We start from the raw sequence: 18,733 nt of genomic DNA on the forward strand, positions 1-18,733 counted from the left end.
TTATTCTCTACACATATTTACCCAAAATTCTCCAATGTGGCTTAGATTGTTGATAAGTTTATTGATTCATTTAAAAGTGGTTACCAATTGGTATGAAATGAGCCTTCTGATGTGGGGAATAAGGAGATCCAGTCTTGAAGACCTAGGAAGACAGAGTATGGAGAAAGAAAGCTAATTCTTAGAACCATCTGCCCTATCCCACCCACCCCCAAAACACTTTAATGACTGGTTATGGATTATTTTCAGTAATCTTTGTAAAATGATAAAGGTTGGAAAAAGCAACATAAGATTAAAAATGAGGTTTTTTTCTAAATGTTATGACAGGAGAGAAGATGGGTTCCAAATGAGTTAACACGCTTTAATTATTTGGGAAAGGTGGAAAGGAGGATAGAATATTAAAATACGTTAGACTGATGTGTCTGTGAGCATTTAGAAAACAAAGCATCAGCCATGTGACCTCAGAATGGAAGATTTAAAACAAACCATGCTAAAAATTGGATCACCACATACATGAAGTGAATGTACAGAATTAGATATTCTTAATTTCTGGCAAAATATGGTAAAATATCTAAAGAGAATATTATGGGAAAAGGTTGCAAAAGGACTGAGCTGATTATATACTTTAACCAAAGAATGATGATTAAGGAATTGATAGAAATCTTAAAGTAGTCTTAAGAGATTCTGGTAATACTCTTTCCTCATTATGGGGAGTATGTTGTCAGGAGTCCAATAAATAGTTGGAAACAGAACTGCTCTTCATTTTTCCCTCTTCCTATACTCAGTTTTCTATTCCCACCATACTTTCTTTTTCTGTTTATGCATTATCTGACTTGTAATTTCTCCAAAACTACACGTAAGAATAGACACATAATTCAAAGTGAAACAAAAGAAAAAGGCTAATGTAGTTAACAGACCTAGACCATCATATGTAATGGCCCTCCATGGTATATCTCCTCTATTCCATGACCAGGCAATTTGTATTTTTTTATAGTTATCTGGGCTTGGCTAATACCTCATCTAGGGCTCCTGATACTGAAGTAAATGATCTTCTCTATACGTATGAACCCCTAAATTTTATTTAGCTTCCTACCACCAGATGTTTTTTGATAATGAGTCCCATAACCTTACATTTTTGAACAGTATGTGCCATTAACCAAATTTCCAAAGACAAGTTTCTTGTTAAGACCAACACAAAACTGCACGTTCAATAAGTCAATTCTATATGAAACTCAAATGAAACTATAATTCTGAGATTCCACAAAGGGAGCTTCATTAAAAACAGAGACTGGTCAGGTATATAAATTATAGAGTCATTAATTTCAGATAAGTCATATAGCTATAATTCTAATTACCTATATAAAATATGAAGTCAGAAACCACTCTCCTTCTATTTGTTTATTTTATTCTAATTTTGTTCTTCACAAACTCTGTAATATATCTTTTTATTTTCTTAAAATCTTAGTATTAAAATAAAAACAGTGAGCTATAGTCGTAGCATATTTTGAATAGCTCTATGTAATCATAGAATTAATAAAATGGTCATTCATTTCTTTACTGCTTTCCTCTGTATTATACAGTTAAAAATACTGACTGAGTTGTTGCATTATATTTATTGAAAAAAACCTGTATTGTCTCCCTTTATCATAACATAAGGGGATGGACTGGCCCAGGCAGGACTACAACTGAAGGGTATGCCACGTTTACAAAATGTCTTAATGGGACTACCATATCTCACTTTGTCCTATTCCCCTCATTCTGAAATACTCAAGATCAGATGTATTTCTTTGGCAACTACGGGCATTATTACCAAAGACCTTAGTTTGAACCATGTATTTTGCCTGGAAGGGGAGAAAGCTGAAAGATGCTTTCTGATCAATCAGAGCACTGATATCCACTGATAATTTTAGCAGCTTAGCTACTCATGCTCTTGAGAAGTAGAGGCCAACACCTTGCGGGGATGGTCTTTAGAACCGTGACACAGAGCACTGCTAAGTGGAGCTGGCCTTGTGGGACTGCAGTCATTGGTCACAGACTAGGAGGACCTTGGATACCTGAAAGGAGGAGAACGGAAGCCAGGATGGGTTGGAAATGTCTAGCCAAACGAGGTCCTCGAGGAAGAAGAATTCTTAGTGTTCCTTGATTCCACACATCTAACTCCACAAACACTTGAGAATTTAACGGAGTATTTGGGACAATGCATTTTTTTTTTTGTTTTTAAGTTAATAACAAAAAGTAAAACCACAGAAGTGGCGTAGTGCTTCAGGATAGTCAAACAATGACATGAAATGCTCCTATGATACAACTTTCCAAAACACGCACATTATTGTCTTTTCTTCAGACACTGTAATTCTTGGTACACCTGAGTCACCCAGATTAAGGGTCCTAAATTTTAAGAATGCCATCTTTCTAATGTCACAATCATCTGGTTCTATGTAATATTTTCTCAAATTGATTAATATTAGTTTAATTAATATTAACAATGAATTCTTAAACATCATCAATGCATTTAATCATTTAAAATGTTGTGCAATATTAAACTATGTGTTTTGTTGATCTATTCTCCAAGATTTGCATGGCCTATTTTGCATAAAATATTCATTCTTATTAAGTCATCCCAGACTATTACAGCATTCTTTAAGTTAAAAAAAAGACCCAATGACAAAAAACATAAATTTGGTACGTGAGAATAATCTGTAACCTTCTACTTTTTATATGTCCTACACCATCTGCAGTCAATTAAGTGATTCCCAGGTGTTCACAGTAATTGCTTTAACGCAAGGTATGTCACTTTAGGGGTCATTAAATATTTATTATAAAAACCTCATCTGCATTTTTCTCCATTCATTTAGGGACAAAACATGCTGATGTTTAGTACTGGCAAAAATGAACTGATTGGAATTATTGGATTATTTAAAATAATTTTTAAATAACATCATTAAAAATATTTTTATAGGCCAAAATTTGGTGAAAAAGTAAGAAGAGCAATGATGCTGATTTAGTTTTGCTTACCTATATTCTTTCTTTTAAATGAAAAATATGTACTTATAATTTGTGGCTAAGATGTCAAAAACTCAAACCAGATTGTCCTTTTCTTGCCAGGACTAATGAATAGTGGGGAATTTAAGGGACCAGAGGATTCATTAACTAATTTCCTCTCTAAAGGTAAAAGAGTTTAGCTTTCAGAAAAGATTCACGGAGACAATCTAGCATAATACTCATTTTATAGATAAGAAAAGTAAAACTATGAAGCTTGGTCAATTGTACAGAATTAGTTACATACAGATCTAATAAAAATTATAATTACTAACATATACATACTGCATTCTATGCTCCAGGAAGTATTCCAAGTACTTCACATATATTCATTTATTTAATGCCCACATTTACTGTATGATATGGATACTCATCAATTTTCCCCACAGAAACCCGGAGTATGGAAGATGCCCAGAGTAACCTGCATTAGGTCACAGTGCTGGGAAATGACAGATGTGGGACTTAGTTGGCTCCAGAATCCAGGCTTTTACCTATTAAAATACAACTCCTTTCTAAAACTAGTTTCTGAGTAAATTATGATTTCTAGGTGAATATACTCTTCTAGAGCATTTTGGCATATAAATCACATGATTATCATCATAATACTGTTAATTACTGAAAAACCATAAAATTCTGTTTTAAAAATAATTTTCATTGAACTTATGTCGTGATTTTTCTTTTTTTTTTTTGGTTTATTTATAACATCTCTTAATAATTACTCATAATCAAAGTGCCTTTCTAGTCAGCATATTTTGTGACAGGTATTGTGAAATCTTTGGGTATGTGGATTAACTTAAATTTGTGGAACATTAAAAAATGCTCATGGTTTGAACAATCTAACAAACATCATTATTATGTGATTATGGGGCACCTGGGTGGCTCAGATGGTTAGGCGTCTGACTTAGCTCAGGTCATGATCTTGTGGTTCATGAGTTTGAGCCCTGCATGGGACTCTGTGCTGACAGCTCAGAGCCTGGAGCCTGCTTCAGATTCTGTGTCTCCCTCTCTATCTGTCTCTCTCCTGCTCATACTCTGTCTCTCTCTCTCAAAAAAAAATAAACATTAAAAAAATAAAAATAAAATTATGTGATTAAATGATGTGATTAATTTTAGAAATTATGTGGTTTTATTCACTGCTTGCATTATTGAAGGATTATTTTTCCACGATAGGTGACTATTAAATATTTTTGGAAAAGCTTTCAGACTCCAATTGTCTTGTAGCATATTACAGTGAATAAGATGCTGATGTCTCAATCAATTTTTCTGTGTGTAGTAGTGGACTTGAAAGGTTTCTTTAAATGTTGTGCTGGTCCTGCTTCCCAGCACTCTCCTTACACCAGTTCTGTGGGGAAGCCTGAGTGCTCTGTGCGTGCGTGTGTGTGTGTGTGTGTGTGTGTGTGTGTGTGTGTGTGTGTATCTGCCTGCCTGCCTGCCTGTCTGTCTGTCTCCCTGTCTTGGATGTTGGAAATATACTGAGGTGGGCAGAGGGACATAGATACAGTTAAGAGTCTTCATTAGGGTCTTCTGTTTACTAAATGATATTAATTTTATCATCAGTTCACTTCACTTCTGAAACGAAAAGATCTAGCCACAAACAAGTAACATTTGGGGCCTCACTTCATCTGACCGACAACAAGCCCAGGTGAAGGCATATATCATAAGGGATACTTAATAGACATATATATCATCTCTTGGAGAGGAGTCTAGATTCTTATCCCTGAATTAAGTTGAACCGGGAAACATGTTCTATTTCTTGCTCCCACAATTATTTTATCTAATGGCATCTGTGGTCACATTCTGTGCATTCTTTAAAGCACCAAGCCATGGTTAGCAGGCCCATGCCTCTTTTGATATAGAGATGCAGAAAAACAGTGTATTCCTTCTATTAGACGATGTGTACATTTTGTTCAGTGTATGTGAGAAAAAAACCTAGTTTTCCATAGAAAGCTCAGATGTTTCTCTTTAAGCATAGTTGGATCATGCCATTAGTCACATTTCTCTTTACATCTTTACACCCAGAAAGGTCAATGTGGTTTTTTTTTTAATTTTAATATTTATTTATTTATTTTGAGAAAGAAAGAAAGCACGAGATGGGGAGGGGCAGAGAGAGAGGGAGAGAGAGAATCCCAAGCAGGCTCTGCACTGTCATTGTCGAATCCAACGTGGGGCTCAAATCCATGAACCAGGAAATCATGCTGAGCCGAAATCAAGATTTGGACACTTAACCGACTGAGCCACCCATGTGCCCCAGTCAGTGTGGTGTAATTAATAATTATATAGGATACAAATAGCTTCCATATGGATAAAGAATGGACTAGTTTTTTATGTTAATTTGTACATATGTATATTTTAATTTTTTATGTCTTTATAAACTTATAGTATTTCATTTCATTTCATTTCAAACTTATGGTATTTAAAAAATGTAATTTAGGGGAGCCTGGGTGGCACAGTTAGTTGAGCATCCAACTCTTGACGTTGGCTCAGGTCATGATCTTGTGGTTCATGTTGGAGCCACGTGTGGGGCTCTGTGCTGATGGTGCAGAGCTGCTTGGGATTCTGTCTCTCCTTCTCTCTGCCCCTCCCCTGCTTGCTCTTGCTCTCTCTCTCTCTCTCTCTCAAAATAAATAAATAAACATTAAAAAATAAAAATGTAATTTACAGTTTCATCATATGGACTTTATTATTAGCATAAACTAACTGAAAATCTTAAGAAAACAAAGAAAATATTCCAATCAAATCAAATATTCAAATCAAAGAAAGAAATTCTTACAGAATCCCGATGCCTAATTTTTCTTATCAAGCATATTTCTCATATCATAAATAAATCAAATTTGACAGTTAGGTGTATAGTTGACTGACAGGTACTAGAAGAGTCACAGACCCAGAAGTGATGCCTCTGTCCTGGCACCTTGCTACTCAATTCTCCCACTCCCTGACTCTCTTGTAAATCCCCTTGGGAAATGAAGGAAGGCAAGCACCTCAGACCTCAGAAGAAACCAAAAAGGGCAGAAGCTGCCCTTGGTTGCTTCTATTTTATGTGGCGTTTAATCCTCAAAAAGTGAATTATGGAGAGGAAACTAGCACCAAATGTTAATATCACTTGGTTTAATTTCTTGCAAATGACACTCTGTCTTATTACCACATAGTAAGACTTATCTAAGGCAGCCATGACTTTAAGCTTTGAAGAATTAATGAAGACAGAAAAATGAGAAATCGCAGAATGTAATTACGGTTTCTATATAATTTGGCTATGTCATTGATTTTTGATGAATGGAAATGAAAATATCAAAGATGAGTAAATGATTCTGACAATAAAGGCTTGCAGCTCCTAGGACTTCATGTATTCTCTAAAATTTACTGAGCATTAAACAAGGGGAATTATGATGAGATATGAGATCTTCTATGAAGCATCAGATTGTGACTTTAAGCAGATTTTAAAAGTAAATATTCAGAAGAATTACATCCCAATTATTTCATATCTAATTAGCATTAATGTTTTACAGAGATAATGTTATAGACATGGCATTATGGACCTTCTTTCATGCTTACACCGCAGGACCACATTGCAGCCCTCTGGAGTTTCCCAAACATGATTGCTTGCAACTTAAATTTAAATAAGGGAGACTACTGAAAAAAAAATAAGTACAAACAAAACTAGCACTGCCCATTAATATTATCTCTTATTCAACTTTTCAGTTTATCCTCCTTTTATTTTTCTCCTCCAGTATTCAAATGATGACAAGTGACCGACTTTAATGATGTGAACAATGTATAATATAAAATTCAATTATTATGAATAAAGTACAATTGTATTTTTTGGAAATACATGTATGATAAAATATAAATTTCATTTTTGGCTTCATTAAGGCAAATAGCATTTCAAAAAGTGTTTCATATACCTATAAAGGAAGTAGACAGTCAAATTCATATTTACAAACCTCACATTTCAAATGCCATGTACTTGTGTAATTTAAAAAGAAATATCGGAAACATGCATTTGTATTAAGGTATTCATTAATTTCTCATTAAGATAAGGATAACTCATTCTTCAAATTGTAATTTGCTATTTATGCTTTTATATACATACATATATTATCAATACTAGGTAATTTCCCAACAGAAAAATATAGTATTCTAAAGATATTTTAGCATTTACATATAAATCAAATCTTACTGTTTTACATAAATAGAACTGACTTTTTATTTGCCATTTTTCTTACAAAAATTAAGTCAAATAATAATGCCATGTAATATGAATCTCTAATTTCTTTACACTATGAGAAAATATTAATAACATTTTATCATTAGCATAACTTCTAAAACATACAAACCTTAAAATTTAGATAAACTCAATACCAAATTCATAAGTAATTGATAAATGCTAAGATTTGTTATATTTAACTAACCATGCCATTTCTAATTATTACTAGCAGATAATATTTATTAGGAATGATTTACCTAAAACAAAGGATATATAGACCACATGATGTTATATCTCACATGCTTTGTTAGGAAAATGCTGCATTTCATAACCTAAGAGTAATAACAAAATATTTGTACTTGTCTCATAGTAACACACTGACAAGAGTAAGAACTAGCAAATAGAGGAAAGTATAACTAACTTTTGAAATATCAAATCATGTGCAAGGTAACTGGGCTAAAAAAGGATGTCTGGTTTATATTAGAGAAATAATACACCTTTGCTTTCCCCAATTTAAACAATCCCCAAATTTTAAATGGAGTAAGATGCTACAAGCAATCTTAACTCCAAAGCACTCACCTACTGTCAGCTGTCCAGTTAACTGCCCCATGTGATTTCTCGCATTCACTGTTACATTCCTGTCAGACTGTAAGACCAGTGGACTATCCTGGGAAACATGTATAAAATAAAGAAATCAAATAAAAAATAGAAATATAGTCAAACTTAATATATAAAACTATACTGCATTTGTTTGGGTACTACCAGAATTCTAATTCTTTGCTTTATATTAAGCAGTTATTTTAACATCCCAAACATTGGTTGAACAACGTGATAAAAAGATAGGGGTGCTTCATAATAATGACTTGAGGGGATAGGAATGTTTCCACTTTGGTAAATGGGCATTAACTATTCGATGCAATGATTTCCAACTCTACTGATTGCTGTACAGTCAAGGTGTAGTAACTCCTCCCCTCTCCATACAGCCATTGGAATATATGCCTATCATGGAGATGTTTTAAACCCTACCCAAAGGAGGAAACTCCTTTTTAAGTTGAGTTTGCAACTTTCAGATCCCACCTTAAATATCATCTCCTCAAAATTGCCTCCCCCGATCACCGTAACTACAGAGTCATTCAATCCCCAAACCCCCCAGTCTCCACTTATTTGGTTCAAAACACCCATCACAAGACAAATTTATTTTGCCTGGGTATGTGTTTACTTGTTTGTTTATTTCTGTCATAAGAAGAAATGTCCTTGGGAAAGGGACCATAGAAATCACACATATACAATTACATCCTCGATACTTAGCATGCTGCTGAAAAAAAAGCATTTACTAGGTATTTACTGAGTGGGTAAATAAATCTTCATAATAAACATGATACTAGCTTGTGTATTTACCTCACATGGAAATGCCCTGTAAATCATAAAATGGATTATGTAGGGAGGTTTATAGAATATAAGTATATAAGATATTTGCCTGGAAATTCTCCCTTAGTATATCTAACCTTGGTTAGATGTTTACTTTCATCACTAATTTAGGACTTAACAGTGACATAATTTATTGAAGGACAATACCATTGCCTTAGGAACCTACATTTTGGGCTTTTGCCACCAATGTATCACATAAGTAACTTACAACTGCCTAAATTTTCATTTTTATGATCTAAAACATAAGCAGGGTGATCATTTACAAACTGTCCATCCATTCATTCATCAAATATTTGCTGGGTGCTTACTATGAGTGCTGTAATGTTCTAGAGGTTTGAGAAATTTCAGTGATCAAACAGAACAGTACCTGCCCTCATGGAGCTTTTAACCCAGGTAATAAAAATTCTATGAAAATCTCTCCCAATACCATCCTCACCATCCAGGTGGTATGTCACTTCTGTGTCAGTGTGGATACAAAAGTGCTTTTATATACAAGCCATACAAAAATTCATTTGAGATTAGCATTTGAGGTTTGTGATTTGGATATTCATGGGTGGACTCCATGGGCTTTTTCCTAAAGTTGATTTGTATGACATCTGACTAGATGCAAAGCAGTGATTGAAGATGTACACACACAAGCACACACACACACACACGTGCGCGCGCACACACTTTTAAAAGTGGGTTTTGCTATTATGTCTACTCTTAGATTTTATCTATTATCTATCTATCTATCTATCTATCTATCTATCTATCTATTTTTAATTCAGAGAGAAAGAATGTGCAGGAGCAGAGGAGAGTGGCAGAAAGAGACGGAAAGAGAGAGAGAGAATCTTAAGCAGGCGCCACTCTCAGCACAGAGCCCAACATGGGACTTGATGCTACAACCCTAGGATCATGACCTGAGCCGAAATCAAGAGTCAGATGCTCAACTGACAGAGGCAGTTGCTTTAAAAAAACAAACCGGGAGCCCCAAGGTTTGCGTTTTTAAAAATTAATTTTCCACATTGTGAAGAATACATTTATTCTGTTGAGTGAGACTGGTTGTACAAAAACACTATGGTTAAATTCATTCACCGCGTCTCTTACCACAACTCATTTTTTTGTGCCACAAATCACAAGTGTTCTGTGTATAGTTTCAAAATATAAATCTAGGTATAGGTACTTCTATGCTGTGGACATCCATCTTTGAAAATATGTAAAATTAATTACATCTTTTTTTCTGAGCAGTATGTTCTAATTCTGTTTACAGTGTAGGTCATGGACTAAGGACTGCACGCAATTATACCCAGTACATGGTTCTTAAAAGCACACAAAGATTCTATTTAAGTTGGTAAAATTAATTACATGTAATTCATTCACTAAAAAATGTTTTTTTAATTAAATAAAATCAATATGAATGTAAGAAACAGCACAAGCCTTTAAAATGTTGTAGTTCAATGCACCATGAAGATATATTGGTTGAATTTTAATTCAGATTGTTACAATATTTTTATAAAATAACATATAATGTTACACATGTTATATATAATGTTATAAAATAGCAGATATAATCTATAAATATATATTATAAATATATCATACATAAATATATTTACATTATAGATATAAATAATACATAATTAATGTTTATATGTTTAAAAGTTGATGACAAGATATGCTTTTATTTGCTTGGCTGAGCCTAAATTTCTGTGAACCATAGTATAAAAAAAGAATAACCATTAACATTATGTAATTTCAGGACCATGTAAGTATATTAAAATAATTACTGCTTTACCAAATTTTTTAAGAAGACAGAAAAGTCCATTTTAAAAGTCAATAAGAATTTCATCTAATTTAGTAGAGAGATAGACTTGGGTTAGAAGTAAGGCATCATTATGTCTTAGTTTACAACATTTCTATCTACTTTCTCTTACTGTAATCACAGAAATGTTGAGGTTCTCCTCCTCTTCTGTGAGTCCACTAAATTTCCCCTCAGAATTCAATTTTTATATATCTATATTAGAACTTTACTATGATAAAAATAGCAATCTTGTTACTAAAACCAGAAATATATAGCTAGGAGGGGTAATGAACAATTCTCTATGTTGTATTCATGTAGTATCGATATATTATTATGTTATGCTGATTTGTTAAAATATAATTAGGTGAGCTGAATCAAAACAAATAACTATCGGGGCGCCTGGCTGGCTCAGTCAGAAGAATATGCAACATTTGATGTCAAGGTTGTGAGTTCGAGAAATCACATAAATAAATAAATAAATAAATAAATAAATAAATAAATAAAATTAATTAAAAAAAACAAGTTACTTTTCATTAAACAAAATGTAATGCATTTAAGTGCATCACCTTCCCTGAAAAATTACACTATCATTTCTGCATTATATATCAGCTCGGTGACATCTCTGTGAGTTAGAACCATGGCTTATGCATGACCTTTTACATAATATCCACCTATTACTAAGTAAAATATACATATACATGATAAAAATGTATATGATAAAACTGATAGAAACTCTTTCAATCATCTAAAGAAGTACAATCCTCAGCAATTTATAAATCTAATACCAAACCCTTTTTTTAGGTAAAAATTAGTACCACGAAACTACCTCTTTGCAAAAACAACTGACATTTAACGCTTTATAAAATTCCTTTGTTGTGTTCCTCTCTCCAAAGATCTATATGTAAGAAAATTATTTCCTTGAATAAATTGTTGCTTTCCACTCTCTTCTCTACATGCTCTCCTTATAGTCCTTTGTATTATATTCCTGTGTTCCAAGACTTTGAAAGCTAGTGTCTAATTTCACAACATAGCAGTACTCTCTTACAGCTTATTCTTGCTGAGAACACAAAGGGGAGAAACTTACTTGGTAAGTAGGAATAAGACATATAAATTCTGTGTGAGGGTAAGTAAGTAGGTGTAATATTATTCTGTACAATATGGTAATATAAATATATTTTCTTTTTGGAGGAAAATAACTTCATCTTTGATTCAAATATTTGTCCTTCAAAATCAAGGAAACTCCTGTGGCAGGCATATCATAGTATTCTGGACTTGACCTGCTTTTTGGCTGTGACTCTAGGAAACCTGTCTGCCTTCTTTGCTACCCTTGAGGCAAAGCACGTGGGAGACTCAGGAAGAAAAGCAATGGTAATGTTAAGAGGACCTGAAGTCCCCTGTTTATGATTCTTCTATGCACACCTTCTTTTTTCCTAGGTCCTAGTTGAAACCTTGCTAATGGTTTTAGAGAAATAATGCGAAATGTCCTTCTCATTTCAATGCTTTTGTCACAGGCAGTGCAAGTGACTAAGGTAAAAAAAAAAAAATCCCTTTCTTCTCATTTCTGTTGTGTCTACCTTTGTTTATCTCAAATATTTACTGATTACCTACGATGTACCCAGCTCTTCGCTGGTAACTGGGTAAAAAACAGAAACAAGGGACAAACTTTCTCTTCTTAATGAGTTCATAACCTACCACATAAAGCTAGACAATTAACCACATAAAAAAACAACAACAACAAAACACAGAGAATGTTACCAGTAATAAGCGGCTGTAGCAGAGACTTCTCTTACAAAGCAGAAGTTATACTGATGCGTAGATACTGTTGTTATATACATATAAGGTGTATGTAAATAAGGCACTTCAGATACTCATTCTTTCACACCTACTAAGTTGTAGTGGAAACAGTAGGGCAGCAGCAGCTAGCCCCTACTGGCTTCATCATGCCGGACTCTGTTCTAAACACATTACATGTATGAGCTCACCCACTTCTGTGGCTTAAAATAAAACCACCCATAAAAGAATTAGGAAATAAAGTGGTTGTAAGACGGACAGTGCACCCCCCTGTTTGAGTTCAAATAGTTAAGTCTGTCAAACACTTTCTGCTTGACTTGGCAAATCAATCCATCTCTGTACCATGATTTGTCTTCATCTGCAAATGGGGTAATAATACATAATTTGTGAGCTTTTTATAACCAATTGATGAGACAATATATACAAAACGCTTAGATTAGTATCTAGCCTTTGCTGAAGGCACTCGTAGCGCTTGCTTTTATTATTTATTCCTCACTGTAATTATAGTATTCTACTAATAATAGTTCTAGCTACTATCATTTCTGTTTTGCAAAAGAATAAATTCCATCAAAGAAAGTATAAGTCACTTGCTTTAAATCACACAGGTAATATATGACAGATCAAATATTTGAACCCAAGCAATTTGGGTCTAGATAGAATCTTCCTTGTCAACTGCTATGAGATACTACCTCTCTGATGGTGATTAAATTCTAGGCTTTCTACACTGTCAGATCAAAATGTGAAAATAAATTTGAAAAACAGGTGAAGAAAGTATGATTTGAGATTAAACACTGTAGTCTCTAAAGGGAATGATACATACACTGTCTTAGAGGATAAGATGTGCCCTCCACAATGTCATCATCCACGTTTCACTAAGAGTCTGGTCCATTTTGTTTCATTTTGCTTTCTCAGGTTCTAGACAAGAGTACATAATCCTGAACTTCTCTCTGCACACACATTTTAGAATGTATCACCTATAAGAGTCTCCCTATTTGCTACACTGAAAGGGAACGAAGTTAATGATTCTTATTGTTCAGTGTCAATGGCCTGAAGATGGCATGTCAGGTCTTGAATTGATACGGTTTAAAGTCAGGTAAGGTTTCTTATCCTCACTGACAGAAATTTTACTACTTTGCAGTAAACTTGCATCATCCTCACATTCTCGATCTTCCTTTTCCTCTACCTCCAATCAGCTGTGTTAGAAGTACCTCTTAAATATACCTTTTCCTGTCATTTCCTGTGACCACCTCTGAAATAGACTCATAACTCACATCACAATAACCACTTTTCCTTACATTGATTCTTCATATGCAGTGTTATATTTCTTTTTTTTTTAAATTTTTTAATGTATGTCTACATTTTTGAGACAGAGAGAGACAGAGCGCGAGTGCGGGAGGGGCAGAGAAAGAGGGAGACACAGAATCCAAAGCAGGCTCCAGGCTCTGAGCTGTTAGCACAGAGCCCAAGTCGCAGGGCTCAAACTCAGGGACCGTGAGATCATGACATGAGCTGAAGTCAGACGCTTGACCAACTGAGTGGCCCAGGCACCCCTGCAGTGTTATATTTCTAAAACATTTAAAAAAAAATATTCGCGTGCTTGAATTAAAACAAAACAAAATAAAACACTTATTGATTCCTCATTCCCAGCTTGGAAAAAATTCACATTCATAACATGTAAGGTACTTTATAATATGATCCATTTCTGCTTTTAGCTGTCTTTCCTACTACTCCACCATGTAAGAATGACCCACATTTCCCATGTTTCTGAAAATATGCTACTTCTGTGTATTCTCATCTTCTGTTCCCTAAGCCTGAATTCTTTTCCACTTCTCCATAAAACTGTCAAAATTATAGATATTTTTCAAGTTTCAGATCAAAGTTGCATCCTTTGTGAAGGATTCCTGCTCTCCCAGAATTAAAATTCCCCTCCCGCTCTCTGATTTCACAATGAGTGTTGATGTCTATCATGGTACTTGTCACAAGATTTTTGCTTTGCTTTGTTTTGATCATTCCTTTGTTTATATTCTGTTAGACTGGACTGTCCTGAAAGCACAAGTGTGTTGTCATTTTCTTTTACGCATGCAGCCTTTTGAAAGCTTGGTTTGTTTCATGCTTGGCACCTAGTTCATGTTCAATAAATGTCTGCTGAGTGAATGAACTGAGCTGAACACATTTACAACATAATGCACTCAGGCTACCTATGTTTACCTGGATTTTTATTCAGGCCACACAGAATTTACCAAACTCTTGCTACTTTTTTTTTTTTTTTTGGCCCAGAGCAAGGTTTCCAAAACGCCATGTAAGCGGAGCAAGTCATATCACATTATGATCCGATTTCTATTCATCATCTCTCTGTGCAAGGCAGACTTTACTCCTGTCCTTAAGCACTGGACCTGATGCTTCTTAGCTTCTTAAGAAGCTGAAAAAAAGGTCATTTTTTAATTCTTTAGTTAACAATACAATTACTTGAAATTTTATTTCCTTCAGAATGTAAAGCATTTAGCTGTTGAAATTTGTACTTTAAAGGCAGAAGTATTGATCATGAAAAGGAATATATCTACAGACGTTTAAGTGACTCCCTTAAATTCTCAGTGCTCACATTTTAACCTGAATGTGAAATAGTAAAGGGGAGAGAGCATTTATTCAAAAATTAGCTGTTCTGTGTTTCTATTCCCACATTTTTATTGAGAATTCTCCATTTTCATTAATTCTTTGTTATAAATTCTCAAGTCATCGAGGTCACTACACAGAATATCTTGTGTGAATGATCTATGACTTCTGATGGCCCTTCTGGCTCTTTCCTGCCTCTTTAAAGCTGCAAAGTAAAGAGAGTGGTAAGAACATACTCCTCCTGAGGGCCTCCTTATCTCAATTGCTATTGATGAATGCATCTTCAGAATAATGACACAGGGAGCAGTTTTGCACAGAGTTCTATTTACATTGAATCTTTGGTAATCTGCCACTTCCTATTATCATTCAAAATACTCCAACTCAACTTTTACCCAAGTGTAGGCTTAGAAAAGGAACACTTCTTGAATCAGCATCCCAAAAGGGAAAAGTATTATGTCTACCTAAAGGAATAAAGATCCAGATCAATGAAAGGCCATTGTTATTTTAACCAGATGACATTAAATTCCCAGAGATGCCTCTTTTCCTTTCAGGTGACATTGGCTGAACCAGGGAAATAATCTCCTCTCTTTACTTCTTTGTTGAGTTTCCACTTTGTCCCTTCAGTCTTTCTTCAGGCTGACCTTGCCCTTGTACTAGTTCATGGGTGCCAACCTGTTCACTCACTGCCCAACTCAGAGCCTGAATGAGGTATCCTACAACTGATGAGAGAGAGGAGACTGGGTATTGCCTCGTTAGAATGCACACATTGTACTCACTTTAATGGGCAGAAAGAAACTTTAGAGTGTATGTAAGTATCTTTTGTTTAACCAGTTCACATGCCCTTAAAAAATAAAGGGATTAATTCTTTTAAATCATTTATTCATATGGAACAAGGAATAATTTAAGTCTTCTAGAAATGGAACTACCCAATCATGAATCAGGAGGTATTTCAGAAAAGCACTGTACAAAGCCTCTTCCACCTCTTTCGCAATAAAATGCTACAGGCTATGCCATGTATGTATTTGTATATGAAACAGACTTTATCTTATATAAATGTAAGAGATGAGGAAAAATAGAGAGTTAAGTAAGGAGCTCAATTAAATTATTTTTCTTTTATCTTGCTTGAAATTAGAATTAAAGAAAAGATAAGAAATCTGTGAAATCTAAAAATCTAAAAAGTGCAGCACACCTAACCAAAAATTCATTTTTCTCAGATAAGACGTATGTAATTTACCAAGAAATGCCTATGTTGAGTAAAGGAATAGGGATAGAGAAGTTAAAAGAAAAAGAATTTATTGGATTATTTCCCATAGAAATATCTCCATTCATATTAGTTTCTTCTAGTTAAAATAACAACAACTACAACAACCACAAATCTTTCTCTTCAAATCTAGTTGGCTTGTGAAGCGCGTCAAGTATCTGAAATATTAGGACCAAATTGTTAGTTGATTGTGTGTGTGTGTGTGTGTGTGTGTGTGTGTGTGTGTGTGCATCTATGCTGTTACTGAATTTCTGCAGAAACAGATGAGGGAAATCAGGAACATAATGATTACGACAAAATTATTCCATAATAACAAAAGATAATGGAATGCAAAACAGGTAATAAGAATAACAACTGGTTATAAAGTTAAATACGTACATCATGGTTATAGTACTTGTGATGGTTACTTTTATATATCAACTTAATGGGGCTATGGAGTACCCTGATACCTGGTTAAAATTATTCTGGCTGTGTCTCTCAGGGTGTTTTTGAATGAGATTAAAATTAAAGTTGGTAGACTGAATAAAGCAGATTGCCCTCCCCAGTGTGGGTTCACCTCATCCATCCACCGAAGACCTGAATAGAACAAAAAAGGCTGGGTAAGAGAATTTGCTCTTTCTGCCTGACTGTCTTTGAGCTAGGACATCAGCCTTCTCCTGCTTTCTGACTCAGACTCAGACTGGAATTTTACTCTTGGTTCTGAGGCCTTTGGACTTGGACTAGCCTCTCCTGGGTCTCCAGTTTTCTGACTGAAAAGCCTAGGACCTCTAAGCACCCATAACTGTATGGATAATTCCTTATAATAAATATATAATCATATATATTTATAATATGACATAATTATAATAGTATCATAAAATATTATATATATGTGTGTGTATATATGTATATATATATATATATATATATACACACACACATACATATAATAGATATAGAGGGAGACATAGAGAAAACCTATATATAGGTTACAATATTTGTGTAGATAATTTTTGTATTTTTGTTAACCCATGAGAAACTATATATAGATTCTCTGGAGAACCCAGACTAATATAGTACCCTATTAATTACCAAAGGAACATGGTAAAAATATCTAAATGGATATTAAGCAACAAACTGACCCTTCAGATAACATTTATTATGTTTGTACAATAGTATCTATGATTTTCTATGCTTTGAAGCATTTTGTTAATTATGATTATACCTTTGCTGTATCTGATAAGTTAATTGTGCAAAAAGTATAAGAATAAATCCTTTCTTGATTTGTGTAATCATTACTTTGAAACAGGTAGCGATTTTTATCCTTTCTCTGTCAACTAAATAAAAGGGTAGAAAGTATTCCTGGGATTACTTTTTCAAATAACTACAGCACTTTCAAATTTCTGACTTTTTTTTTCATGCTAAAATAACACAAGCAATAATCCTTGGTCTCTTTTCAGGAAAGTCTAATGATGACAGGTTTGAGGTCTAGAGGAAATGTAAAATTAATTCTATTTTTAGCTATATAAAAATGGTAACTATAACATCTGTGGTCAGCGAACATTTAGAATATGTCAGACCAATTAGCACACGACACGACTAGAGAAATTACTCTAACCTGACACTTAGAAATTTGTAAAGCTCACACAAATCAACTCTGGATCTTTCTACACTCAGACTGGGGTGAAGCCTGAGATTCTTCATGCCTAACAAGCTCCCAAGTGAGGCTATGGTACTGCTGTGCAGATGACTGAATAGTATAGGACCTGTTTGGGTGAGGTGTAGGAATGGAGAGAGACTTACAAAGAACTGCTTACTAGAAGCTTCTGCATCTGCAGGGTGGCCTGAACCCACAGATCAAGCAGAAAACTGCAGCTGCCTGAAAAAATTACTTTTGAAACATTCCCCATAGCATGGCAAGCCTATGTTTAACCCATAGATTTATAAATTAGGACATGTTTGCCCTCTACTTCCCAACCTCCATGGAAAATACTGTTCACCAACCCGTGTCCACTTTTTCCTGTGCATATGGAAGTTAGGCTACATTTTCTAGTCTTTCTTCTAGGTAGGTCTGGCCATACAACCAAAGTTGTAGTCAAAGAAGTAGAGGCTGATATAAAAGTTTGCAGGCCTGGACTACAAAAGCCTGTCATGTGCTAACTTCTCTGTATGAGGCCCCAGGTGTTATGGGAAGACACACAGAGAGGACCTGGGCCACTAAATGTCTGTACAGATCTGAGACACCAGTCCTAACAACACCACCAGACTGTGAGGTGAGAGAGAAATAATTTTTCTACTTAAACTAACCCATGAGATACCAAAGTTATCTATTACAGAAGTGTGCCTATTCTGATACAATACCCTTCCTTCTCTTCTATAAGGAGTTGACAGCCCCAGTATTTTCACCCAAGGCCTCCTCACTGCGCTGCCCTGTGGAAGGCCTCCCTCCCTGTCTTAAGTGTTCTCCATACTCCTCTCCTTCAATAATCATGCTGACATTTCTCATAACCCTGATATACTCTCAGAACATTATTAGGCTACAAATAGAACTGTTAAATGATATACTTAAATGTGATGATGTTTAACAATGTATTTTTCTCTCAGGAGTAATTAATCAAATTTGCTTCAGCTGGAAGAGAAATCTACA

At 34.6% G+C, this 18,733-nt stretch overlaps 1 protein-coding gene across 1 annotated transcript in view; it reads right to left on the minus strand.

The window, feature by feature from the left end:
* SGCZ (sarcoglycan zeta) overlaps window positions 1–18,733 on the minus strand; it is a 1,101,292-nt gene that overhangs the window by 119,337 nt on the left and 963,222 nt on the right. Inside the window, exon 4 of the mRNA XM_047092209.1 lies at window positions 7,814–7,901. Coding sequence (XP_046948165.1) covers window positions 7,814–7,901 — 88 coding nt within the window. The remainder of the gene's footprint in view (window positions 1–7,813; window positions 7,902–18,733) is intronic.

This window comes from Lynx rufus, unplaced genomic scaffold (genome assembly GCF_022079265.1).
Source record: "Lynx rufus isolate CCGP_SWC_20201006 ecotype Redwood Valley unplaced genomic scaffold, mLynRuf1.p SCAF_3, whole genome shotgun sequence".
Taxonomy (NCBI): Eukaryota; Metazoa; Chordata; class Mammalia; order Carnivora; family Felidae; genus Lynx; species Lynx rufus.